The sequence below is a fragment of the Glycine soja genome, chromosome 5 (assembly GCF_004193775.1).
Source record: "Glycine soja cultivar W05 chromosome 5, ASM419377v2, whole genome shotgun sequence".
Lineage (NCBI taxonomy): Eukaryota > Viridiplantae > Streptophyta > Magnoliopsida > Fabales > Fabaceae > Glycine > Glycine soja.
The window spans coordinates 4,997,642-5,024,607 of NC_041006.1; the positions used below are offsets into that span (position 1 = coordinate 4,997,642).

The window sequence follows — 26,966 nt, forward strand, 5'->3', positions numbered from 1 at the left end:
AAAGTGAATGAAGTTGACCAAGAACAATAGAAAGAGCCCACTGGACATAAGTAGGGAATTGCTATTGGCTCCATTGCCATTCCTAATGACCCCTACCAAGGGGTTGACACCTTTGGAAAATGTCAAACATGATTCAATTGTATAGTTATATCATAAAATCATATTTCTCTTATGTGATGAGGTGTGTGGACAAAAAATATTTAATGAAAATATAATTTTGTTGTATATTTGTCAATAAAATTATATTTTCATTATATTAAAGGAGTTAAATAAATTAACAACAAAAATACGATTCCGTTGAAACACAACTAGCACTACCTTAAGGATATAAACCAAAGACAATGGACGTGAAACACTGATGGATGAAGGTTGGATCAAGGCGATATGATCAACTTGTCATGAATGCAACATACAATCAACACAATTCAGTTTACTATAAATTCAAGTTAATGATAGAGTGAGAAAGAGATAGAAAATACATAAGTAATTTTTATCTTGATTTGATCACTCCATTATGATCTATATCCAATCCCTATCAATCTAATTGATATTTTCACTAACACCATCATTTGTTTAGAAACATAACAATAATCAAGTACCAACTAAACCCACAAGATTTTTTGTCCCCTTCAAGAAAATGTTGAACCAAACTTTAATTTGTAGAATTTCTCAGCAAAATATATGAGAGAAACCTTTTTCTCAAACATACAGTCACAAATGAAGAAAAGTTTAGATTTCACTTGATGTATGAGAAATAAACAATTCGAAACAACACCTAACTTCTTTAAGACTCCTTGAGACTCTTTAGTTCTGTTGTAAAACCTTAGTTGAACATCATCCTTCAAGAATTTCGTGTTTCTCTTATTTTCTAGGCTAACGCAAAATTTTTAGAATGGAATCTCATGTTGAAAGAGAGAGTAGAGTTTGTTATTTATAAAAATAACTTATATTATTGATTATCTTGTTCATGGACAAAAAATAGAGTCATTCATTATTTTAACACTTAATCAATTATTACAACAGGTATGTATTTTCCAAAACTTGTTATATATTATGTTTTAATTGATTATAACTTAAGAAACACCTTTTCACAATCCAGAGAATATAATCAATATAAAGCGATTAAATATACCATATTTAAAAGAAAATATTCTGATATACAAATTACGTGAGATTTTTTAAACATCTAAATATTATTGACGTGCTATTACTCATCAACACACAAAGAAAAGAAAAATATAATATTAAGTGTTTTGATAACTAGTGGTCTATACAAGACCATAACTTCAATCCTTTGGAATGACAGCCCTACTCAAAGGACAGGGTCAATTGTTATCCACGTAGCCTTTATTTCCCAACCATGAAAAATAGATAGCTCAAAACTCAAACCATGTAAGCTAATTGCATATTTTGCCTCAAACCACAGGTCATTATTTTTGTCGTGTTTATTTCTGGTGAAGCTTAAATTCTTAAAATAATTAATATTACTCCATGTTTGGACTTATTTATAAGCAAAATAAATATTTTGTATAAGGAAATTTAACTAATTTTATTTTATTTAATAATATTATTTTTTAAATATTTTTCATTTAATTTAGTTATATTTTCAATGACTTATTTTTATTTATCATAGTAAGTTTTAATATAAGGAATTTTAAAAATAATTTTATTTTTATTTGAAATTAACAAAATTAAATAATGTTAATTAACTTTCTAATTAATATAAAATTAGTTATTTTTATTTATATATGAGTGTAAAGGAAATATAATTTAATTTATATATGAGTTTAATGATTATACACTATAAAATTATCGTTTAATCATAATTCTTGATTAATATGAATTTTAGAGTAAATAAGTGTATAATCTTTTTTCTTTTAGGATTAACTAAACTTTTAGTTCTTAATTTTTTTTAAATTAGATTTTTACTTCTTAAGCTTTTATTTGATGACTCTTAAATTTTTAGAAATTTTAATTTGTAAGTCATAAATGAAATTTTGAACTCATTATTTTATTTATTTAATGAGATTTTAAGATTAAAAATTAAATATTTAAAAAGTTTAAGAAATAAAAATCTTAATAAAAAAATAAGAAATTTCTACCGATCAAACTTTTATTTAGAAACTAAAAATTAAATTTTTAAAAAATTAAATAATCTTAACGATCAAATTTTTGTTTAATAATTAAAAACTCAACTTCAAAAAATTTAAAAAACTAAAAACTTAATTAAACCTTCTATATGTGTTAAATGTTATATGTATGCAATTACAACGCAAAAGCTGCTGCCTAGTCCTTACCGAAAACTAGAGGCCAGGGTCTGTAGTGTGCGGGTGGGTTTGTTTATCTCAAACACAGAACAGAGGTGTAGAGAAGAAAGCTCTCAAAAGTATGGCGGCGGAGTCATCACTGAGGGTGGCGACTCCCACTATTTGCAACCTCAATGGTTCTCAGAGAAGACCAACCACTCTCTCTCCGCTTCGCTTCATGGGTTTTAGCCCTCGACCCTCTCACTCTCTCACTTCCTCTTCCCTTTCACACTTCTTCGGGAGCACAAGAATTAACTCCAATTCTTCCTCCATTTCACGCCAACATGCTCCAAGAAGAAACTTTTCCGTTTTCGCCATGTCCGGCGATGGTACCTATCTCTCTCTCTCTCTCTCTCTCTCTCTCTTTTCTAACTACGCTAATGTTACGAATGTGGACTCGGTTTCTTAGAAGAAATCAAAATGAATGTTATGGAAAAAAATGCTTTTTTTTCTCTTCAAATTCTGTTTTTTTGTTTTTGTTTTTTGGGTTTGGTTCATTTATGTATCTTCCTTAAAATTTGTGTTATGCTTGAATTTTGGCTTGAGTTTATCATATTGGGGGGAAAAGACATCATTTGTCTGTGTTATGTTGAGGTTTTAAATGATATAAGGTGTCTTAAAAGATAATGGTTTTTGGTTTTTATATTTCCTGGGGTCCAAGTTTACTCTGTGACTATGAAAAGTAGTTTGATTTCTTTCACCCTTTTGAAAATGGCCCTTTTTAACTTTGCTTCCAGATGCAAAGCGGAGTGTTCCATTGAAGGATTACCGCAACATCGGCATCATGGCTCACATAGATGCTGGAAAGACTACTACAACGGAACGCATTTTGTACTATACTGGAAGGAACTACAAAATTGGAGAGGTGCATGAGGGAACAGCAACTATGGACTGGATGGAACAAGAACAAGAGAGGGGGATTACCATTACTTCTGCTGCAACCACTACATTCTGGAACAAGCACCGGATCAACATTATTGATACTCCTGGTCACGTTGACTTCACCTTAGAAGTGGAGCGTGCTCTTAGGGTGTTGGATGGAGCTATATGCTTGTTTGACAGTGTTGCTGGTGTGGAGCCACAATCAGAAACTGTGTGGAGGCAGGCTGATAAATACGGTGTCCCGCGAATTTGTTTTGTCAATAAAATGGACCGTCTTGGAGCAAACTTTTATCGAACAAGAGACATGATAGTAACGAATTTGGGTGCTAAACCACTTGTAATTCAGTTACCAATTGGTTCAGAGGATAACTTTAAGGGAGTTATAGACCTTGTTAGGAATAAGGCTATAGTTTGGTCTGGAGAAGAGCTGGGTGCCAAGTTTGATATTGTAGATGTTCCAGAAGATCTTCAAGAGCAGGCTCAGGAATACCGAGCCCAGATGATAGAAACCATAGTTGAGTTCGATGACCAGGCTATGGAGAACTACCTGGAAGGAATTGAACCGGATGAAGAAACTATAAAAAAATTAATAAGGAAGGGAACCATATCAGCCAGTTTTGTGCCAGTGATGTGTGGCTCAGCTTTCAAAAACAAGGGAGTCCAACCATTGCTCGATGCGGTAGTGGATTATCTACCATCACCACTTGACTTGCCAGCAATGAAGGGCAGTGACCCTGAAAACCCAGAAGAAACAATAGAGAGGGTAGCAAGTGATGATGAACCATTTGCTGGACTGGCTTTTAAGATCATGAGTGATCCATTTGTAGGCTCCCTTACGTTTGTCAGGGTGTATGCTGGGAAGCTAAGTGCTGGGTCTTACGTACTCAATGCAAACAAAGGGAAAAAGGAGAGAATTGGTAGACTTTTAGAAATGCATGCAAACAGCAGAGAGGATGTTAAAGTAGCTTTAGCTGGTGATATTATTGCACTTGCAGGTTTGAAAGATACTATTACAGGTGAAACATTGTGTGACCCTGATAATCCAATTGTGCTTGAGCGGATGGACTTCCCAGATCCTGTTATTAAGGTTGCTATTGAACCAAAAACTAAAGCTGATGTTGACAAGATGGCAACTGGTTTAATCAAGCTTGCACAGGAAGACCCTTCTTTCCACTTCTCCCGTGATGAAGAGATAAACCAGACAGTGATTGAAGGAATGGGAGAATTACATCTTGAAATCATTGTTGATCGGCTTAAAAGAGAATTTAAGGTAATATCTCATTCCATTTTTGAGAATTTTCAATGATCAGTTAGCATGGTTGTGTTTTATTAGCTTTTTATGTTTTCCAAATTTTTAACTCCAACCTTGATGTTGTGCATGAAAAAATTACAATTAGAAATTATAATAGTTAATAAACATGCACATTATTGTATTAGATTATAATGGAATCTGTTTGCACTTTGAATTATCACTTATTACCTGTAAAATAAGGAGAATCCGGGATTTAAGAACCATAAAAATTTATGATGTTTATGGTACATGACTGCTGACCCTGGATAAAGTCTATTTCTATCATCTGATAAAGCATTAGTATTTGTTAGGTATACTATCTTCTTTTCCTTTTTTATATGATTATTCCCTTTGCATGACCTTCTCCTTTTCTCTTTCCTTCAGTAGTTTTTTGTTAGAGTGTTTTTATATATATATATATATATATATATATATATATATATATATATATATATATTAATGATTATGTAGTAATTATATAATTTAATGAAGATCACATTATCTATATTTGTTAATGCAGGTGGAAGCTAATGTTGGTGCCCCCCAAGTAAACTACAGGGAAAGCATTTCCAAAACTGCAGAAGTGAAGTATGTGCACAAGAAACAATCAGGTGGACAAGGTCAGTTTGCAGATATCACCGTCCGGTTTGAACCCATGGACCCAGGTAGTGGATATGAGTTCAAGAGTGAAATCAAAGGAGGTGCTGTACCAAAGGAATACATTCCTGGTGTGATGAAAGGATTGGAAGAGTGTATGAGCAATGGTGTGCTTGCTGGCTTTCCGGTCGTTGATGTACGAGCAGTACTCACAGATGGTTCTTACCACGATGTAGATTCAAGTGTGTTGGCTTTCCAGTTGGCAGCAAGAGGAGCTTTTAGGGAAGGAATAAGAAAAGCTGGACCAAGGATGCTTGAGCCTATAATGAAGGTTGAAGTTGTTACTCCTGAAGAACATCTAGGTGATGTAATTGGTGATCTCAACTCAAGAAGAGGACAGATCAACAGTTTTGGTGACAAACCTGGTGGCCTTAAGGTATGTCAAATAACTTAGCTTCTCCTTGTCATATCATATTAGCTAGTCTATTAAGTTTGAAGGTATGACTTGAAAGTACTTGTGCTGTTTTGTTAGTCTGAAAATGCACAATGTTTCCAAATTAATAAGTTTTATACACAATTCTAAGTTCTGGGGCAACACTAAAACATGAAACTAAAACATCTAGCTGGACTTGTTCTTTTCTTATTTTTGGTGGTGACAAATGCAGGTGGTTGATGCCCTGGTACCTCTTGCTGAGATGTTCCAGTATGTCAGCACACTCAGAGGGATGACAAAGGGCCGTGCATCCTACACAATGCAATTAGCCATGTTTGATGTGGTGCCTCAGCACATTCAGAACCAACTTGCCACAAAAGAGCAAGAAGTTGCCGCTTAATGTATTTGCTTGGTCTCCTAACAAGGAACTTCTTATTGCATAGTTGTATTATGTCCATTGTCATATAGTTGGGTTTGTTTTTGGTATTTTTTTTATTGTAATTTTCCCTTTACCGATACAAGGTTAGCCAACAAAAGAATTTTCAGAAGAAAAATAGGAAACGATTTTTCTTCCCAAGTTGGAGATAATAATGCATTTTTGTTTTAGGGGGAAGGCGCGGAAACTTGGATTTACAAAATAATATTGAGAACCAAAAATTATTTACCTATCTTTAGTTTTTAATACAATATTTGTCCACATGATGATGTTAATGGGGTGAGTATAGCAGTACGTGCTGAATATTTTTGGCAATTTACTAACTGAATTCTGGTAGCAGTATCCCCATTTGATGCAATAAATGATACAGAAGCAACATTGATTAACTAATGTAAAAGTTTGAACTTGAAGGCATTGAGGATCTATTGTTTACTATCATAACAAAAGCACAAATCATAAAATAGTAGCATAGAATTGAAAAGGGAAAAATTACTTCAAAACCCCATCTTGAATTCAACAATTGTAAAACTAAATGACAAACATAAATTTCAAATTACAAGTTTTGACTCTCAGATTTCATTTCCCCTAATAAGTCCAATGTACATTCCCATTCAAACAACTAAAACGGCAGAAATGACTCTGGTCTAAGGTTTACCAAATCTTACTAGACATTGAAAGCCTAATCAACAGCCACAATTACTCCGAACCTACTTTATTCTAAAGTAAAATGTACACTTGAAACCAAAATTGTAGTCATTCTCAAAGAAAAAAAAAAAAACTTGTACAACCTTAGACAATATCTAAATCCACGACATCACATTTGCGCCACAACAAAACTCAACAGAAAAGTCACAGCAGTGACAGCATGCAGGAGGCACCGGTTAAGAGTAAAAATGGACTGCATTTGACATACTCAAATAATATGATGAATTCACCAAGACAAACGAATGCAGAGAGCGACACAAAATCTCCCAATAGCAAATTCTCCTCGTTTTTCTAATTCAATCTATTTAAATTATATGGTCACACTGAAAAATACAATTGTCAATTGTTTCTCTGCTTGATTGCCACCTTCCATCACATTCATCTCATCTGGACAATCCCGGCACTGATCAGCTTTTGAATCTTGTCCATCACCATTGGATTCTTCGCATGTTCCTCTGCAGCTCTGGGATTTTCCTGGAAATCAGTCAATACCTGCATACATGCCCAACTCTCGTTAGCACAGGTAGTTCCTCTATTACATTGACACAACACATAGCAACATTCAATCGATAAGGAAGTATACTTGTCTCATAACAGGGTCTTGCAGAATGCTTTGTATCTCTGGGTCTTGCATTGCCTTGGCCTGCAAAAACATAAAATTAAATATATGCAGACATGAATTGCCCATTCCAGGTGATTTATTGAATAGAGTTCAAAGATTATCAGTATACATTACACAAGTCACACCTGTCTCTCCTTTAACTCCTCAGGAGTAAAATCTCCACGGCTAGCCTTATTGTTTTGTTCTACACATCTAAAAATGTAGGATACTATGGTGATTAGGCACTTTTAATGGTGCATATGGAAAGTGGCAATATTCAACCCACAAATAGCAGGAATGTAGCACGATACCATACCTTCTTATGCCATTAAGCAATTCCTGATTGTTAGGGTCATGTTTCAAACCCTCCTTGTATGTTTCCAAAGCTTTTTCATATTCTTTCATGAAAAATTGCACTGCACCTTTCCTAGTATAACCCTTTGAAAAGGTTGGATCAAGCTCAATGCACTTCTCTGCATCTTTTAAACCTTCGGGCATTGCCCCTAGTTTCGTATAGCATGCAGCTCTGTTACTGTAAGCCTAAAAGAAAAGGGATATCGAAACAGATCAAGATTTGCATTCGCTATTAAACACAAGGATTATCACTGCTATTCAATGGGTATTATTACCTTAGCATCTTTTGGGTTCCTTTTTATAGCTTCTGTATAATGCTTAATAGCCTCAGGATACTTCTGCTGCTTGAATAATTCATTTCCTGCATTTCAATGTTTCCAGTATTAGAAAGTTAGTTAATATTTTAAGCAGAGATAAGAACCATCCAGTCATCAGGATACTTAGTTGCTTTCATAGGAGCAAAGATGCTTGCAAGAGATGGAGAACCCAGGATTGTAGACAAAAAGATAATACCTTTTTCTCTCTCCTCATCAGCTAATTTTGGATCAAAATATTCTTGTTGCTCTAGTTCTTTCTTAGCCTTTTCAGCTTCGTTCAGTTTCTTCAAGGTGTCTGGGTTGCGGTGCTCTGTAAGTGCTTTCTGGAAAGTCTCAATGGCAGGTTCAAAATCCTTAGAGCATTTAGCCATTTTGGCCAATGCAGTACCTTTCCTTGTCAAAGCTCTTGCTATCATCTTGTAATCTGATCTTAGTTCTCTTCCCCTCTCAACAGCCTTTTCACAATCTTTTATGCAGTCCTCAAACTGGTACAAGATAACAAAAGAAAAACCTCATCAATCAGACAGTGCATGAAATATTCACCAAAAAGAAAAGATTGAACATGAAAGCAAAATCCCCCCACCAAAAAAACGAAAAAATAATTCACAAGGGCCTGTTTGATTCATCTCTCACTTTTCTGCTTTAAAACTGTTTTCTTAAACAATTCTACACTACTCACTACTCAGATATCAAATTTTCATCCTTATTTTTTATTTTTGAAAAATTGTTTCTAGAACAAGTGTTTTAAAAACCAAAAAACATAAACGGCTGAGGGAAGCTTTCCCGTCTTCTTTTTCATTTGTTCAGCCTCTCCTTCAATCCCACACTCTACTTCATGCCTTGCACCAGCCTCCACCAACTGTGCGAGCAACCTTGTTTAGTTGCATTTCGAAAACAAAAAACAGTATTGAAAATAAAATTCAACCACAGTTTTTTACACAATTCCCCAGTGTAATACACCAAATACATAGAGAATGAATAAAACCCCGTTTAAATTAAATACACAGGCACGCCATGACCAGACTTAATCAAATTCCTTATCCGGCAAGTAGGCTTCAACGAGAACACTGCTGTGAAGTAATCATCACACGTGCAATGAGATACATAGACTAAAGTCTAACCTCGATAATACATTAATCCTTTCCCTACCTCATCCCCTAATCAATACTCCAAACATACCCGTTCCCTAACATCAACCTTGCATATCATTTTCATTATTAAAGAACACAACGTATGCTGCATACACGGACATAAATAACGGGTAAATATATAACCCCCCCACTTTTGTTAACGAGCATTAAATTTTTAAGGCCTTCCACTGCGTACATCAGTACATGGGCATATAACGCATAAAGATATAAAAATTCCAACTTTCGTTAATAAAACATTAACACAAACGAATACTACATACCTTTCCCATCTCCAAGTAAACAGCGGCACGATTAGTAAGGTAGGAAATATCCTCATCATCCAACTCCAAAGCCTTGGTGTAATGTCCAATCGCGGTTTCGAAATCCTTCTTCTTGTAAGCGGCATTGCCGGCTTCCTTCTCCTTCTGAGCCTGCCCTTTCCTATCCCTCGCCTCCTTCTCCTCCTCCGCCACTTCAGGCTCCGGTTCGGGTTCGGATTCGGATTCGGACTGGGATACAGGGTCATCCTCGGACACGTCATCACCGGCGGCGTCGGCGTTGTCGTCGTTAGGGGTTTGAATTTTGACATTGAGCAAGACCCCAACGGCATGCATGACCCTCTGATCACTCAAATGCAGGTTGAACTTGTTGGGGTCCTTCTGGATGTCCTGCATGATCTTGACGAACTCGGGGTCCTGGAGGTTGGCACGTGCGGTGGGGTCCGCCGTGAGGCGGGCCCACATGTCGGGGCCGGAGAAGGCGGTGGCGAAGGGGCTGGTGGGGGGCGGGCGGGAGGCGGCGGCATGGGCGTCGGCAAGGCCGGATTTGAGGGCGGCGTTGTCGGGGTCGAGATGGAGGCCGGTCTTGTAGGCGGAGACAGCGTCGCGGTGGCGGCGGAGGCCGAGGAGGGCGGCGCCAAGGCGGCTGTAGGCCTTGGGCCAGTCGGGCTTGAGGTCGACGGTCTTCTGGGCGTCGGCTAAGGCCTCGGCGTATTTCTGGAGGGAGGCGTGGGCGGCGGATCGGTTGGAGTAGAGGACGTGGCTCGACGGGGAGAGGGCGATGGCGTCCGTGAAGTGGCGGACGGCGGCGGCGAAGTCGCCGGCGGAGAAGGCCGCGTTGCCTTTGGCTTTGGCTTCCTCGGCCATTGAATTTGAATAATTAATTAATTAACCGGAGTGGAAAAGTAGAGACGGATTCGGAAAAACAAAAAACAAAAAACGAAAAAGGTGTTTGGTTTTGGAAAGAGTTGGGGAGAGTGGAGAGTGGACTATTGACTCTGGAACAGTGGACTATTACTACTCGTTTCGTGATTAAGACAGAATAAAACATGATAGGATATGAGAGTAAAATAAAAATATAAAAAGTTATAATCATATTTAATGATATTTAAATAATAAATTAGATAATAATAGAATATAATAATTGTATTTAAATAAAAAATATTATTTTATTAAAATTATATGTAAGTTTCTAAAAGTTATGCATTACTTATGCAGTTATTTTTCTTAAAATTATAAATAAAATATATAAGTTTTTAAAATATATTTGAATAATAATTATTTAATATTTAATATTTTAACTGATAATATAACTTAAATTTATGTGTCAAAATTATTATTATATATATATATATAAAACAAATAATACGTGGATTAAAAAATATAATATATATATATATATATATATATATTGTTATATATATATAAATTAATATATAATTTATACAGTAATATATTAGATAATAAATATTTTCGGAGGTCTTTTTTAATATATTATGTAGTATATATTAAATAATTATATATAATTAAATATAATTATATGTATGTATATAATATTAATTTATTAATTAAATGTTATAATATCAGAGAGAGAGAGTGAATTTATCCTATCCAGTGGATTCTAATCCAACTATGCTCTTATGATACAAAAAAAATAAAAAAATATATAAAAGTATGTTCAGATAATTGACAAAATAATATTATTATATTTTATTGACACAACAAATAACATATTAGAATAAGATATGATAATAATTTTATCTCGTCTTATCATATCATCATCAAATGAGACCTTTAGTTATAAAAGTAAAGAGTAATTAATTATTTATTTAAAGTTAAGAGTTATATTAATTGAATTTATATTATATATTACATTAATTTTTATAATTTATAGGATTTAATTAGAATAATTTTCTATTAAATAATTGTTTTGCAATATAAGGTTAAAGAATTAAAATATTTTTATCTAATTTTTTTATAACTTATAGGATTTATACCACCAAACTAGATGAAGTGTGCACTTAAATTTTTTACCATTAAATAATTGAAAATTTAGTATAGATATATAGAATATGTTTGGTTGTTTCCAAAAGTTATTTTTTGACCAAAGTTTCACTTCAAACTGAGTTTCATCCAAAAGCAACTTGAGGATTCCTTTTGAAAGCTCATTTTTCATTGGAAGTATTTATCCAATAGGAACATCAAGTAAAAGTATTTTTTAACTAGTTTTATCCAAACAAATTTTCTTTTACCAACACCTTTTGAACAAAACAAAAAATAATCACACTATAATAAACTATTTTTTTTTTATCAAACTTAAGTTACCAACATATTTTGATTCAAGTTTATATTTGCATTGCAATCTTTAATTCAAACATACCTATAGTTGGCATTAAATTTAGATAAATGATCGAATTAAAACAATGGCAACTTCAACTCTATCTTCCCTCACCCATTTTCCCTCGTCGTTGGTCTCCACTTTCCCGTGTGAAAAAAAATCAAAATGACCTACTCACACGCTAACTTATCAGCTATCACTTTGTTCTTCACTTTATTTTTTTTATTTTATTTTTTATAGAAACACTTTGTTCTTCACTTCTCACCCCGCATTCCCATACTTGGATATTACAGCTAGCCAACGTAAATTGACAACGCAACTAGTTCAACCACCTTGGGATATTCCCATGCTACAATTTCTAAAAGCTCCAAGGATAGATAGTTCAAGCAACAAATTAGATAGTTATAGCATATTAAACGATAGAATGGAGCAGTAGAATATGACAGATCGAACAAATAGAGTCACCTTGGAGAGTGAAGAATATACAAGTAATACAAAATTGAACAGAACCTAACCAACTACTGATTAGCATACTAATTACATAGTTAATTTATTTTATTAACTGTAATAGCTATGCCATTGCTCTTCCTAATTCATATTAGGTTGTCTTGCATTTCCTAATTAAGGCGTTTGCATTCAGATATACACTGGCAGGGTGATGGCTGCAGCTTACGTACCTAACCTAACTGGCAGCCAAGAATAAAAAACCTTGGGCCTACAGAAGTTAAATCAACTACATATACACTAACTTAAGCCACATAGAAAATCTAAAGTCCCAACCCCGTATTAAGACCATAGTTGGAATAAGAAATAATTTTCTAAACAAATCCCAGTGCCGTGTTTGGTCTTAGCCACTTCAAACTTGAAAGACGAAAACAAAATCCTTTGATTTAATTCAGCCCTAATCAATACTAATTAAAACACCTAAGGATAATATTCTTTGCTGGGTCAGTGGATTCTTTCAATACTCAATTGATTAGCCATTAAAATATCTCGTTTGAAAAAAGACTTTAATTTGCTTTGTGGTTCTAATAATAGGCGTTGTCATTTGTTAAGAGAAAACAATTAATATTACTAAGCCGCAATGATTATTCCTTCGGAAAGGATTATACATATCACGACAATTGCAACTTGCAAGTACTAGATATTTCACCGTCTATCTAGTTTATTTATTTGGTAGAATCATGAGCTCATAATCTTGGTTTGAACCTTGTTACATTCATCAATCGCTTGACCTAAATTATATATACAATCCAATACACATCAATTATGAGAATAATATGGGTTGCGTATGTGACTAGTTTAATAAAAGTGATATTAAATTTGCAGATTTGTTTATGAAAATACTCGATATAAAGGGAAAAAATCATAATTTGATTTAAGTTACAGTTTGGTTAAAATCATATTAGTTTTTTGACCGGAATTAGTAGTACCTGATAAATGTGTTTCTTGCAAACGACGAAATTATAAAACTCTACTGTTACTTTGAAAAATATGTTATGTATGTCGTATTTATATTTTACTTAATATGAGAATTTTTGTTGTTACATACTTAATAGGAGGATGTTAAATAGTTTGTTGTTAATGTTTTTTTTCTTTATATAAATTGTTAGTGAAATTTGGTTCAAAGAATTTCTTTGTAATTTTAAACAGTATACTGGACTCATACTTTTGATATGTTTTCATTATTTGATTCAAGATGATGGTGTTGGGAACTAAAAATCAAAATAAACTTTAGGTTGTGTTTGAATGAGTAACTTTAAAATTTTAAAGAGTTGTTTTCCACGGTTGAGTGATTGATTAGCATATTATAGATCAAGGATATGAGGCCTTGAGGGTTATATCTAAGGAGAAGGAATTGTCCATTTGAGAGTTGTCACATATGGTGACATAATTAGTTTGTTGCTTCTTCATTAGATTCACCGGGTGTGTGATTCCTACGTTCTAGGAAAGGAATGTCCATTTGAGAGATTGTGATAGGTGGTAACTTAATTAGTTCGCTTCTTGTAACTTGTCAACTTAGTGAAAATCTCAAGTGTGACTTGAGGAACAAATGTAGATCAAGTTGATGTTGAATAAAAATTAAAGGTTTGAAGATTAATCTTAGATTTTTGTTTTTAATAATTTTATAATGTCAAACAAGTTTTAAAAGATATGACATTTGTATTGGATGTTTTTAGACTAGACATGATGGGTGATTTAGTCTTAGTTTTCTTATATCAATGCTTAGTAGAAATCAAACATGATAGATTAATGAATTGATTTCAAAGTTTCTTAGAAGAAATGAGTTCAATAGAGTGTAATAACTTACAAAGTTTAGTAATCAATTGCAAAGTGCTAGAACAAGTAACATAACTCACTTTTATTTAAAATTTGGTAAGAATCATCGAATTAATCGATTATCGATTTCAGTAATCAATTACATAAGTCACTTTCAACAAAAGGAAAATATTGTGACTCAAAATAATCGATCGTCACATTTAGTAATAGATTGCATTTGGAAACTTTAAGAGCTCTTTGTATGTCGTAATAATTGATTACCACATTTGATAATGGATTATTCCAAAATCATAGAAGCTTGAGAAGCTCTCTGTGAAAAGGAATAATCAATTACCACATTTTTGGAAATGTAAAACAAAAAGGGATTGGAACGAATTAATCGAATACCATATTTGATAATCGATTTAATCAGATCTAGTTGTTAAACTAATAAATATCCACACTTGTTCTTTCTCATTAGTGACTCTTGATACGATTTTATCTTTTAGAAAACACATTCTAAGAGTCATCTAAGGAAACTACTTTATATTTCTTTAAGAGATTCAAGTTGATCAAGATTCATTCATTATTCTTCATGATTTGATAATCAAAGCAAAAACTTGAAAATGTTGTGATTTGCACATCAAGGTGTATTGGGTCTAATTTTGACTTCTTTCTAGATTTTGATCTTGGTTATGGTTGCCAAGGGTTTGTATGTGTTGATAGGATTTCAACTCCTGATCCTTCTCTTGTAAGGTTCAAGGGAAGAGTAGAATTTTAAGAAATTGCATGTGCATAGTATTTATACTTGGTTCTCTATTAATGAAAGTTCTAAAGGGTCTTAGAACAACTGGATGTAAATCTTCTTGAGGATTGAACCAATATAAATTCTATGTGTGATTCTCTCTTTCTTTAAACCTTAGTTTTGTAAATTAATCTTGGTAATGGATTTGATGTGAAAGGATAAAACTATATTTTTCATATGTTTTTGTATTCATTATTTTCATTGTTTGATAATTTTTCTTAACAAAGTTTTTTAGAAAACCTTGATTACATAAAGAGGTATGTCTTAATTGGATCTAAATAATGATGAAGTAAAAGTTTTGAAAAGAATTTATTCGACCCCCCTTCTAGATTCCTGGTTAGTCCAATAGTTGATAGAACTAATATAAAATAAGCTTAAATATTTTTTAGTCCTTGTAATTTAGTGCTTTTTTGCTTTTCATCCTTGCAAATTTTTGTTTTGTTTTTAGTCTTTAAAGCACTTTAGATTGTGAAAAAAAATGTTATCTAAAGTGGTATAAGGACAAAGAACAAAACAAACATGATATGCAAGGACTAAAAACAAAAAATGATTTTGTAAGGACAAAAAACAAAAAAAAATGTTAAATTACAAGGACTAAAAAATTATTTAAACCATAGAATATTAGTGCACTCTCTTGTAATCCGTACTCTTTTAATTTGTTTAATTGTGTTTATTTATGAATTTTGTAGGGCTTGGGTAAAATAACTTTCTTTATCTATAATTGATTCATTTGATATTAAATGTTGAGCATGAAACAAAAAATAGTTAATATAATTCATTTCATCCCTCTCTTGAGTTATAAAGGCCACTTGATTAACTTAGTTGATGGTTGAACCGTTGAATATTTCTTGTATCTACCCTTATGAAAGAAATTGAGGAACAAAAAGGGGACTGGGAAGTAAATTCCTATAGAAGGTGATAAATCACTTTTGGAGTGATATTTTGTGAGTTTATGTGTCATTTGCATGCATTTTTTTTGGTAGAACTAACATTTGGAGGCTAGTTTTATTTGGAGAAGCATAGTTGCTCAATTAAGTAAAAAGATTGGAATTCACACTTTTATATAAAGATTTCAAGACTTTGTCACTTGACCACAGTCATGGTAAGCAGTATGACCGTGATAATATGATGACTCCCCTTTTTTAGCCGCATCAGCCTTCTAACGACAATCGTGGTGGATTCACTATGGTCGTAGCCATCCACAACGTCTCAGAGCTTTAACATCATAATTTTTTACCATGGTTGTGGTGGATTTCAGCATAGTTGTCGTAGAGCGCCTCATACAAGTTATTCTTTTTAGGAAGCTATAAATAAGGGGCTTGGAGTATGTAAAGGGAACCTTTTGTCAATTTTACGAATTAGAGAGTACTTTTGAGGGTTTTGAAGGTTGTGAAGTGTAGGCAACACCATAGAACAGATCGTGATCATCGTTCTTCTCTTGTTGGTATGTCTATGCTAATTTCATATAGGCTTTATGGATGTGCTTTGATCATGAGCAACTAGTCACCCTAGTTCGAGGGTTATGATGTAATTTTCCAATTGTACCCTTTTTCTTTGTTCTTAATGAAATTTCTTAGTGTTTTGTGTTAATTAATTATCTTCCATATTTTTATTGTTTATTTGGAAACTGATCAATTTTATGCTTAATTGAATGTACTATGGTGATCATCTATATGTGTTTGGTAGACTTAGGTAGAGAACATTTTACACCAAATTGCATGATCAAATTGTTTGGATAATCTTTGATAGATTAATTAATCCTTAATTAATCATTCCTTAATTTGATTATATCCTATAACTTAATATATCTATGATCATTAGAGTATTGATTTAAGACAAAGAACATCCTTAAACATTGATTATAGGCTTTGATTGATGTTGAGAATCAGTAATTAACTATCTGAGTAATTTTATGAGATTGAGACTCGGGTTAGAGTACTATGTGATAAAGGTTGGAGAGATCAAACATTCTATATGCATGTTTGTAAGAAATTGTTTTCGAGATACTTAGCTATGTTTGTTTAGTCGTTGAAATCACGTTCAACTCCAAAAGTATGCATTCCAGGAGAGAAACACCAATACAACTATCCCTTGCTATCAGATAAACGTGAGTTACATTGGAGTCAACTACAAAACAAACACACTTAATATCGAAGTTTAAGTCTTGATGGTGCCAAAGATGATAGGTGAGAGACAAATCCAAAATACTTCTTATATTAATTAATTAAACAGTTATCGTTAATTTACTTTAATTCTACCGTGTGTGTTTTTATGAAATTTTATTTTTTAATTCCTATCATTTTGTGTAATTGATAATGGACGCTCTAATTTCTAATGATTTTAAAATTTGTATGTCTACGTTGAAACAGAAGTTAGGGGACACATGAATGAATATGCTGCCCTTCAAAAGTCGCATTTGGGTTGCTATGCATTAAGGACAACTCTGGGTTGGTTGTTTATTGATATGATGATTTTAGTTTTACATAGTACCACACGGAGCTTGCGCATGAATACAATTGATAAACGATTTTGCTAATATAGAATAATGACCACGGAGAAAATATTTAGTGATGGAAAAATGATTGGTACAAAATATTTTCGGTGAGCGAAAGGAAAAGAAAAGAGAAATAATCAAATAAAAGCTGTAATAATTAAGAAATACGAACTGATAAAAAAATATAAAAATAATTAGAAATTAAAAAAAAAACGTTTGGTATTGATGCATGAATATCATCCTTATTTAAGGATAAAGTGATAAATTCGCCAGATCTATCGTGAAGCACCTAAAGTCTGCTTCTCATTGACTATATATATATATATATATATATATATATATATATATATATATATATATATATATATATATATATATATATATATAAAACATAGGAAAACCTATTTGGTAGAGCCGATTCCATTCCAACCTTACAGATCATATACAAATATACATCATTAGATGTTTTAAAAATGAAATTATCTATAAAATACACACGTACACATAGGTCGATTTTAAAATTTAAGTAAATTAAATATTGAATTAAAAAAATATTAAAAATTTTAGATAGAAGATCGCTTTCACGAATCCTACATACATAAAATTGTTCCTATGATAAATAATGTTTAATTAATCGAAACCAAAGGTGGCCCAGTGGATATAAATAAATATATACTAAACCATAAACCAGCGGCAAGAGAGACAGAGTGAGAGCAATGCTTTTCCCGGAAAAGGAGAGAGACATAAAAAAAGTTCCAAGAAAGAATCACAGAATTTTCGCAGAAGCAGGCCAAGAATACACGCATCCCAAACCGTTATTAACGTGTCAGCCTCTAAATTTGCATGGCATATTGTCTTTAACTGAGTCAATTCCTTAATAAACCCTCTGCTTTACCAACCCTGTTCTCACTCATTCACATACTATAATACTACGATAGCGTAGACTCTTCCCAGTTCTGTTGTGTGAGTCTGTGAGTCTTTCTTAGCTGATATGGCGGTTGATCGCTCCCTTACGAGGTGCTGTAGCCTCGTACTGTGGTCGTGGATGTTGCTGAGGATGATGATGGCGCAGGGTGCAGCCGCGAGGGCCAACCGGAAGGAGTGGGACTCGGTCATAAAGTTACCGGCTGAACCGGTCGATGCTGACTCGGATCATGAAGTGGGAACACGATGGGCGGTTCTTGTGGCTGGTTCAAACGGCTATGGAAACTACAGGCATCAAGTGAGTTAATTTGGTTTCTATGTTTTTTTTATTATTATTATGTTATTGATACGGCATGAGATTTGTTTAATAACGATTGGTTTTTGAGTTTTTTAACTTTTCCTTCGTCTCCTTTTTTTTTTTATTTCTAAAATTAATTAATTAGTTATATGTTTTGAGTGGGCTTTGTTTTTAATGGTTTGATTTATGGATGTGGTGATGAATTGAATTAAAATAAATTCAGGCAGATGTGTGCCATGCGTACCAGTTGCTGATAAAAGGTGGGCTAAAAGAAGAGAACATAGTGGTGTTTATGTACGATGACATAGCTACAGACGAGTTAAATCCCAGACCTGGAGTCATCATCAACCACCCTGAGGGACAAGATGTGTATGCTGGTGTTCCTAAGGTGATTTTTGTTAACTCTCTAACGTATATATCAACATTTATTTCTAACGTATAGTGTAAATACTATTTTAAAAACAAATTAAGCTCATCTAGCCCCAGCCTAATAGTAGTTCTTATTAAATTAGTCAGAGTTGATCTTATAAAACAAAAATAAAAACTTAAGAAGTATAATATTAAGATAAGGTTGTCTATAAAACATAATGAAGTAACTAAACATTACCTTCTTTATGTCCTTTTTAATGACTCAAATTTATAAACTGTAATTCTTTTATACTTTTTTAATGACTTAATGTAACTAAAATCATTAGTAATGGAAGAATAAATATCTTTAAACAGTATTTAGAACTATAATAAAATCTTATTGGAGTCAAATAAAAATATAAAATTTGAAATTCTATTTTATATCATGGACTCACGGTCGGCATCAGCATGGACTCATGGTCGGCCTGTGGGCTGTAGCATCTTGTAAGTTGAAATTCTTTTATATGGAAAGGTACGTTGATATTATATACTTGACCCGGGAATAAACTTTTTCAAGAAGGAAAAAAAAAAAAAAGCTGCCTTTGAAATTGTTGTTGCTGGCAATTGAATTAATTAGAGTAATTGTGGTCTATATCCATCATAATCGAGTAACTTAAAATCTAATTTATTTGACTAGATAAAAGTTAGAAGAGAACATTGGTTAACGCAATTATTGCATTGTGGATAGACATTAGCGGGATGAGACGTCTTCACAAATAAAATAAATGTGTAAAGTTTGTGTTTCCTATTGATGATATTTTCCAAATAGTAATAACTTAATGGTCAATTCATAAGCTAGCACTAGCTACATTGTCTAAACAGATTAGTCACAAATTATCATAGTTCCAAATAGAAAAAAAAAGAGGTTGTTCGATGTTACCTATTATAAGATAGTTGCTTCTTTTGTGCTGAGCTGTTCTGTTCATTAAATTTGTCCCTTTGATGGGATGTTATTTATTTATCTTTTAGGATTACACCGGTGAGAATGTGACGGCCCAGAACCTCTTTGCCGTTATTCTTGGAGACAAGAATAAAGTGAAGGGAGGAAGTGGCAAAGTGATCAATAGCAAACCTGAGGACAGAATATTTATATACTACTCTGATCATGGAGGTCCGGGAGTTCTTGGTGAGTTAAGTGTGACTTTAAGTAAAAAAAATAAAAATTATCATCCTAAAGACTTTTTTCTTTCTTTGGTTCATGGAGGTATAGTTTAATATGTGAACATAGTTGTATAAAACAAAATTATCTAAGGGTGTAAAAATGATCAATCCAGAACTATGTTCATATTAGATAAAGACATTATAACTTAGTCATTTCCTATTTGATTTGTATTTTGTAGGGATGCCAAACATGCCATACCTTTATGCTATGGACTTTATTGAAGTCTTGAAGAAGAAACATGCATCTGGAGGTTACAAGAAGATGGTAAAAATTCCATTTCTGTAGTATATCATGATTGGAAATGATGCCACTTTACTTATGTGAAGTTATTAAGGAGTTATCATGTGATCATGTAGGTCATATACGTGGAAGCTTGTGAAAGTGGGAGCATGTTTGAGGGTATAATGCCTAAGGATCTGCAGATTTATGTCACAACTGCATCCAATGCACAAGAGAATAGTTGGGGAACTTATTGTCCTGGAATGGATCCTTCTCCACCTCCAGAGTACATCACTTGCCTAGGGGATTTGTACAGTGTTGCTTGGATGGAAGATAGGTACTAAATATAGTGTTCTTTTGTGATCAACCCATATACTATGCATAATATTCTAATCCAAACTATATTTTTTCTCGACAAATGTTAACAATTACAATTAGTATGTTATGACACTGGAAGGATTTGAACTCATCTCATGACCTCCTTATCACTCCAATCCTTTATGTTCCTTTCCCAAGCACTAAACCACCTTATGACTCCCAAATAACAAAATAACACTAGTTGTATTATTCTTTTCTTTTTAAGTTGTTGTGCACCTCACTCTCTTTGATCAACTTCCCTTTGTCATTGACATTGAAATTGAATTGTAAGGCCTGGACTTAAAGTGTTACAGTGTTAAATGGATTGATCATGTTGGCACCCTAAACATTATTAACTTTCTCTCATTTTGAATGATGAAACTTACCTCTGATGCTTGAATTTTCTGCAGTGAGACTCATAATCTAAAAAGGGAGTCCGTGAAACAACAATACAAATCGGTAAGATATTTTTTTTAATGAATTTCAAATATTAGCATTGGTGAAAAGAACAAAAAAAAAACAAAAGCTATTATTGTGCAGGTAAAGCAACGGACTTCAAATTTCAACAACTATGCGATGGGTTCTCATGTGATGCAATACGGTGACACAAACATCACAGCTGAAAAGCTTTATTTATACCAAGGTTTTGATCCTGCCGCTGTGAACTTCCCTCCACAGAACGGAAGGCTAGAAACTAAAATGGAAGTTGTTAACCAAAGAGATGCAGAACTTTTCTTCATGTGGCAAATGGTATGCTTATTTTCCCCGCAAGTCAACATCTACTCAAACCCATCAGTAGATTTCTCTAAATCCTCATTTTTTTCAAGTGATCAAAACCCTTGCTCAAATACTATAACTCTTCTAATAACATCTATCCATAAAATTGGTTTTTCTTAACAGTATCAGAGATCAAACCATCAGCCAGAAAAGAAGACAGACATCCTCAAACAGATAGCGGAGACAGTGAAGCATAGGAAACACATAGATGGTAGCGTGGAATTGATTGGAGTTTTATTGTATGGACCAGGAAAAGGTTCTTCTGTTCTACAATCCATGAGGGCTCCTGGTCTTGCCCTTGTTGATGACTGGACATGCCTAAAATCAATGGTAAACATATATGACTGAATCTTTTTATTCCTTTAAACATTCATTGCATATATGCATTTTTTTTCCTTATTGATCCATGTACAGGACTCACCAATCTTGAAGAGAGATTGGACCAATCCCTGTCCAAGAATTGGATTGATGTACATATTGCACAAAAAAGAAACATCAGTTTAACACTTTTAACTATTATTGTACATTGCTGTTAACTGATTATTGATATATGGGGTTGCAGGTTCGGGTGTTTGAGACTCACTGTGGGACACTGACTCAGTATGGCATGAAACACATGCGAGCATTTGCCAACATTTGCAACAGCGGTGTTTCTGAGGCCTCCATGGAAGAGGTTTGTGTGGCAGCTTGTGAAGGCTACGATTCTGGGCTATTACATCCATCAAACAAAGGCTATAGTGCTTGATTTTGGGTTTTGTACACAGCTTAAAAACCCGGTTGATGATGTAATACTTCTCTATTGCATTCTCCCTACTGGTTTCTGCTGCATGTGTCAAATTTTCTCTAAACTAGAGTAGCCCAATAGCATACGTGTTATGAGCATTGGTCATGTATATAAGTGTAATAGTAATATCTTTTACATATTATAAGATCAGTTAGTTTGGTTTACTAGTGTCTGTTTCAAGCTCTATTTTCTTGAACTCAACTCCTTCTAAATCAAGGAGATTTTTCTTAGTTCTTACCATGTTACTTTCCTTTGGTGAGATTGATTATAAACAACATAGGTCTAACATTCTGACGGACCAACATTTGTCATTAAAAAAAAATAGTGATTGTAACGAAGCTTGAACTATTAGAGTTTAAATTTTCTCCGGAAATTGGTGGTATTAGTGCTTCACGGTGTACTAGCTATCACTATCACCATATCCTTAAAATGTTCAATAACCAGTTACCATATCCTTAGAATGTTCAATAACCAGTGACTTAATCTTTAGATATCAAGGAATTAATAAAGGAAAAGTTAATTAAATATTTATCTAGATTGTTTTATTTAAGAAAATAGTGCTTGTTGATTTTTTAGATAGATTTAAAAAAACAGAGCTTTTACTTTTATGGACTATAATTAACTTTTTCTAACCTTGTTAATCACCTTTGGTTTTGTAAAATGAAAAAAGACATAATGTTATGAGTTGCATTTTTGTAAAATGAGGATTTGAACTCCTTCTGTGGTGTGCTTTATAAGTTCTATGGGGTGTGAACGAAGTTCTTGATGACTTGATTTTTTTCAAAAGAATTATTACTACTACACTTGAGCATTGGATTAAGAAAAACAATTCTAATATCACCTATAACATTTATCATTTATCATTTTTATCTTTTATTTCTATTTCTCTCATCTTTCTAACTCAATTTACCTCATCTCATTCTCATCTTTAGTGTGAACGTTAATCAGCAATCTTAGTTTTAATATTTACATGACATATATATATATATATATATATATATATATATATATATATATATATATATATATATATATATATATATATATATATATATATATATATATGATATCTTTAGTATAAAATTCATAAGTCTTAAATTTGTTTTTGAAATTTGTTTTTGATTTTTGGTCATGTAAGTGAGTTTTTTAATTTTGGTTCCTATATATTTATTTTTGTAATTTTAGTCTTATAAGTTAGTGTTTTTTAATTTTTATTTTTATAAAATATTTTGCTCACTTTTAATCTTATAAGTTTAAATTTTTCTAATTTTGATCTCTAAAAGCATATAAGTTTAAATTTTTCTAATTTTGATCTCTAAAAGCATAAACTTATAGAGACTATAAAAATTAGAATATTAAAGGAATTAAAATTAAAAAAAAAAACTTACGAACCAAAATTAGAAAAACGTCAACTTAAAAAACTAAAATTGTGAAAATAAACTGAGACCAAAAATTAAAAAACCCTAACTTACATGAAAAAAAAAACATTTTTAAGCCAATTTATAAATTTAAATATACAATTTGATTCAATTCACCTAATGACTTCCTCGTTTGACAATTGATCCACTATCAATCTGAATTTAGTAGCATTAAGCCTTTTGAGTTACAAATGTGGTAAACGGAATCAGAATTCTATGGTCTTATTAGAGCATGGTATTGAGAATATATTCTTTCTACTTGATGGAGCAACAAATTTTAAGGCGCCTATGGTAGCCTCCAGTGGTGGCAATAATCTTCTGAACTCTCTCGAACTCGGAGACTCTGCATGGTATGGTTATTACACCCGGATGATCAAAACCATAAACTTTCTCTGCATCCTCCAATAGCTTCCCAAGGAGAGGGTGATTGAAGTGAGTAACTGGTACCAATACACGTTGCTTCTCATCTTCAGATTCGCCCACATGCACTGCCAAATGCCCCTTTGGTAATAGCTCTATTGGGATGTGGCCCAATTGTACATACCCATTTGTTCCTTGTCCAAAACATCGCACCAATTTGAAGATTACACACATGGGGTTCTTGTGTGACTTTCTGATCATTCTCACGGAATCAATTGAAGAGGGGGAGAATTTGAAATGGGTGTGTAGTGTGTACTCTTTCATTGGTTGATTATGGTCCTTTTTTAAAGACGGGGGAATGAACTCGTTTTGTGTATTTGTTAAAAGACTGATATACTTGGCAATTGGCATGGGAGTTTTGCTCGTGTCATTATATGAACGATAACATAAAGAATACGTGGCAGGCGGCGAATGATCCAAATATTTATGTTGTCTTTTATGGAAAATATGGCAAATGGGGAAGATTTTTCTTGTTAATGTTGAATTCTTGGTTTTTCTCAAACGGTATATTCCTTTTCCTTCGACATTGCCCATAAAGGTTTTTTTTTTTACAAATTTGTAGCTTGGGAAAAGACTAAACCTAGAGAAAGGAAACAAGTTATCCGTCCTTGTGAAAAATATTTGATGAAAACCTACAATATTAGTAGACACCTAAGAAGGGAGGAAAAAAACATATAAATTTAATAAGATTTATAATATCATAAAAATAGGAAAATAAAAAATATTAATAAGATATTTAAAATAAAAAATAATTGATATATCATTATTTTTTTTCTTTTAAGTAATGAAAAGGCCTATGCGGCCGAAACAACGAAAAAAAACTAAACGGCCAGTAAAAGCTTTAGCTGACATGGAGTATTAGGTGACAGTTTGTGATGGAATTGGTGTTAAGAAATATGGTGGTCTTTTAAAAAAGGTCCATTTATGGTACAGTTTGAGAGTTGCTGCGGGTGAACATGATGAATTTTTGAATCAGAATGGATTAGGGATAATTAGATTGATAATTTGTCAGGATAAGATAAAAAAAATCATTTTTATAGCATGTAAAAGTAATTATTTATTATTTTACCTTTATCATAAAAAACAAGTGTTTAATATTTATGTATTTACAATATAAAATAGGTTTACATTATTATTTAATTATATTTATTGTTTAAATTATTTTAAGATAATTATTATAAAAGTTAATAAATTTATTATATATATTAGATTGTGATTGAATGATTGTCAAATAAATCTTTTTTTATAATATAGTGTGATTCGAGAACGAATCAAACAAAAGTTGATGATCATATAATACTTCGGACAAATTATACCAAAAAAAAGAAAAAATAAAAAATTTAGGTGTTATATAATTGAGATTGATTTTAAAAAATGAATTAATATTATTTATACTAACAAAATATATCTATTTTTTATAATTTATCATTTAAAAATTCTACAATTAAACATATTTAACTTTAAATAATTATAAATAACTGACCATGTAAAAAGATTATAGAAACATATAAATAAAGGGTCGTCTTTTGAAACGTCTCACATCAATAATTACTATGCTAAAAGATTTTACAAATAAGCATTAAGTAACTTTGGAGTTCCAACTTGCTCCAAAAAAAAAAAAAATTGGAGATCCAACATTTACACCAAATAAAGTTCTAATAAAATAATTTCCCGTGGATACAAAGGACACGGATCAATAAAAAGTGTTTATTCCCAACAAGACCAAATAAGGCGTTAATAAGACAAATTATTCTCATCATCGAGTTGTAATTTATTTCGAAAATAAAAATATTAAAAAAACGTTATCATAATAAATTAATAATTCATTAGGAATTAAATAATATTTAAATACTAGATTCAATTTCAAATTTTTATATTACTTGTAAAGTATTACTTACATTATTTGATTGACATTTAAAGAAATTTTTACTGATGTCTTTGTTTCTATTCACACCTATTAAAATATTCTGTGTAATTTCTCGCTTGAAAAGTTTAATTTATCTATTCTTTTATCCCAAATAGATAACATGATTGCATTAGATAATAGATAATAAGAAAGAGTTACATTACGAGAGTGAACTCTCAACACTAAGGTTCAGCCAGGTGGATAGAAGAAGTATAGAAGAGGAAAAAAGAATAATTGATAGAAAGATAGTTTTTCCTATTGGAGATATTGAGACTTAGATGTATTCATTAGAAAGCTCTAGTCTCTGGGGTTTGGGGTTTGTATTTCTCCTTTGTTTCCTACTCCTTTTATAGGTTTAAGATAGCTTACTTTTCATGTTGACTTTGCGCTGAGCGTGGACTTTCGTGCTCAACACGCCTTTGGACTTTCTCGTGGGCTTTTTTCGTACTAAGCCTGAGTTTTTTGCCTTCTTCGTGCTGAGTTTTCCGCTTAGTAAGGGTGCGTACTAAGCGAACGGTCTAATTCTTTTAATTTTTCTTAAAGATTTTTTCTTTCAATTTTTGTATCAAAATTAAAAATATTTAAATCATACTTAAAATAAACTATACTATAAAACAGTATATTATTTATTATAAGTGAAGTATGAGAATTCTTTGATTATTCAATTTTAATTAACAATTTTATCATTGAATTTTAAATCATAAATAAAAATATTAAAAGACTTAAATATTCTTTTATTCCTCAACAAAGTAGATTTATATATAATTAAGCAACTTATAATTCATTAGCCACATAAGAAAAATGTCTAAGTGTGTATTTGGCATATAAAGTAAAATATTTTTTCGTTTAAATTACATGGACTAAAAAAATCAATTTTAAGTTTAGATTTTTTTTTTTTTTACTAAAACCATTTTTTGGTATAAACTACAGAACTCAAAAATATTAATTAAAATGGAATAATCTTGTGCTATTTGATATATGCAGTTGTTAATGAACTCAAAACATATTTTTTTTATTGAACTCAAAACATATTTAAAACTAAATTAATTAATCATCAATCATAAATT

At 32.3% G+C, this 26,966-nt stretch overlaps 3 protein-coding genes across 3 annotated transcripts; 2 read left to right on the top strand and 1 right to left on the bottom strand.

Moving 5' to 3' along the window:
- Positions 1-2,272: 2,272 nt before the first annotated feature.
- Positions 2,273-6,177, top strand: LOC114412129 (elongation factor G-2, chloroplastic). The gene is made up of 4 exons (XM_028375921.1): positions 2,273-2,635; positions 3,044-4,458; positions 5,000-5,512; positions 5,742-6,177. Exons 1-4 carry the CDS (start codon positions 2,389-2,391, stop codon positions 5,907-5,909), a joined length of 2,343 nt encoding a protein of 780 aa, XP_028231722.1. The 5' UTR covers positions 2,273-2,388; the 3' UTR covers positions 5,910-6,177.
- Positions 6,178-6,496: 319 nt separating this feature from the next.
- On the bottom strand, positions 6,497-10,337 carry LOC114412130 (hsp70-Hsp90 organizing protein 1-like). Its single transcript, XM_028375922.1, has 7 exons — positions 9,334-10,337; positions 8,119-8,407; positions 7,881-7,966; positions 7,568-7,791; positions 7,398-7,464; positions 7,234-7,293; positions 6,497-7,142 (listed from the first exon to the last, which is right to left on the bottom strand). Exons 1-7 carry the CDS (start codon positions 10,195-10,197, stop codon positions 7,029-7,031), a joined length of 1,704 nt encoding a protein of 567 aa, XP_028231723.1. The 5' UTR covers positions 10,198-10,337; the 3' UTR covers positions 6,497-7,028.
- Positions 10,338-17,926: 7,589 nt separating this feature from the next.
- Positions 17,927-22,322, top strand: LOC114412131 (vacuolar-processing enzyme-like). The gene is made up of 9 exons (XM_028375923.1): positions 17,927-18,448; positions 18,672-18,836; positions 19,826-19,982; positions 20,197-20,282; positions 20,375-20,574; positions 21,005-21,053; positions 21,135-21,344; positions 21,495-21,701; positions 21,934-22,322. Exons 1-9 carry the CDS (start codon positions 18,218-18,220, stop codon positions 22,114-22,116), a joined length of 1,488 nt encoding a protein of 495 aa, XP_028231724.1. The 5' UTR covers positions 17,927-18,217; the 3' UTR covers positions 22,117-22,322.
- The last annotated feature ends 4,644 nt before the right edge of the window (positions 22,323-26,966 follow it).

Bases quoted from the DNA above. Each gene is read 5' to 3' on its own strand.
- LOC114412129 (XM_028375921.1), top strand. From the start codon at position 2,389: ATGGCGGCGGAGTCATCACTGAGGGTGGCGACTCCCACTATTTGCAAC. The intron at 4,459-4,999 runs GTAATATCTCAT...TTGTTAATGCAG, and splicing joins GGCTTAAAAGAGAATTTAAG to GTGGAAGCTAATGTTGGTGC. The intron at 5,513-5,741 runs GTATGTCAAATA...TGACAAATGCAG, and splicing joins ACAAACCTGGTGGCCTTAAG to GTGGTTGATGCCCTGGTACC.
- LOC114412130 (XM_028375922.1), bottom strand. From the start codon at position 10,197: ATGGCCGAGGAAGCCAAAGCCAAAGGCAACGCGGCCTTCTCCGCCGGC. The intron at 8,408-9,333 runs GTATGTAGTATT...ATCTTGTACCAG, and splicing joins TTTACTTGGAGATGGGAAAG to TTTGAGGACTGCATAAAAGA. The intron at 7,294-7,397 runs GTGTGACTTGTG...ATGTTTTTGCAG, and splicing joins AGGAGTTAAAGGAGAGACAG to GCCAAGGCAATGCAAGACCC.
- LOC114412131 (XM_028375923.1), top strand. From the start codon at position 18,218: ATGGCGGTTGATCGCTCCCTTACGAGGTGCTGTAGCCTCGTACTGTGG. The intron at 18,449-18,671 runs GTGAGTTAATTT...AAATAAATTCAG, and splicing joins ATGGAAACTACAGGCATCAA to GCAGATGTGTGCCATGCGTA. The intron at 20,283-20,374 runs GTAAAAATTCCA...GTGATCATGTAG, and splicing joins CTGGAGGTTACAAGAAGATG to GTCATATACGTGGAAGCTTG.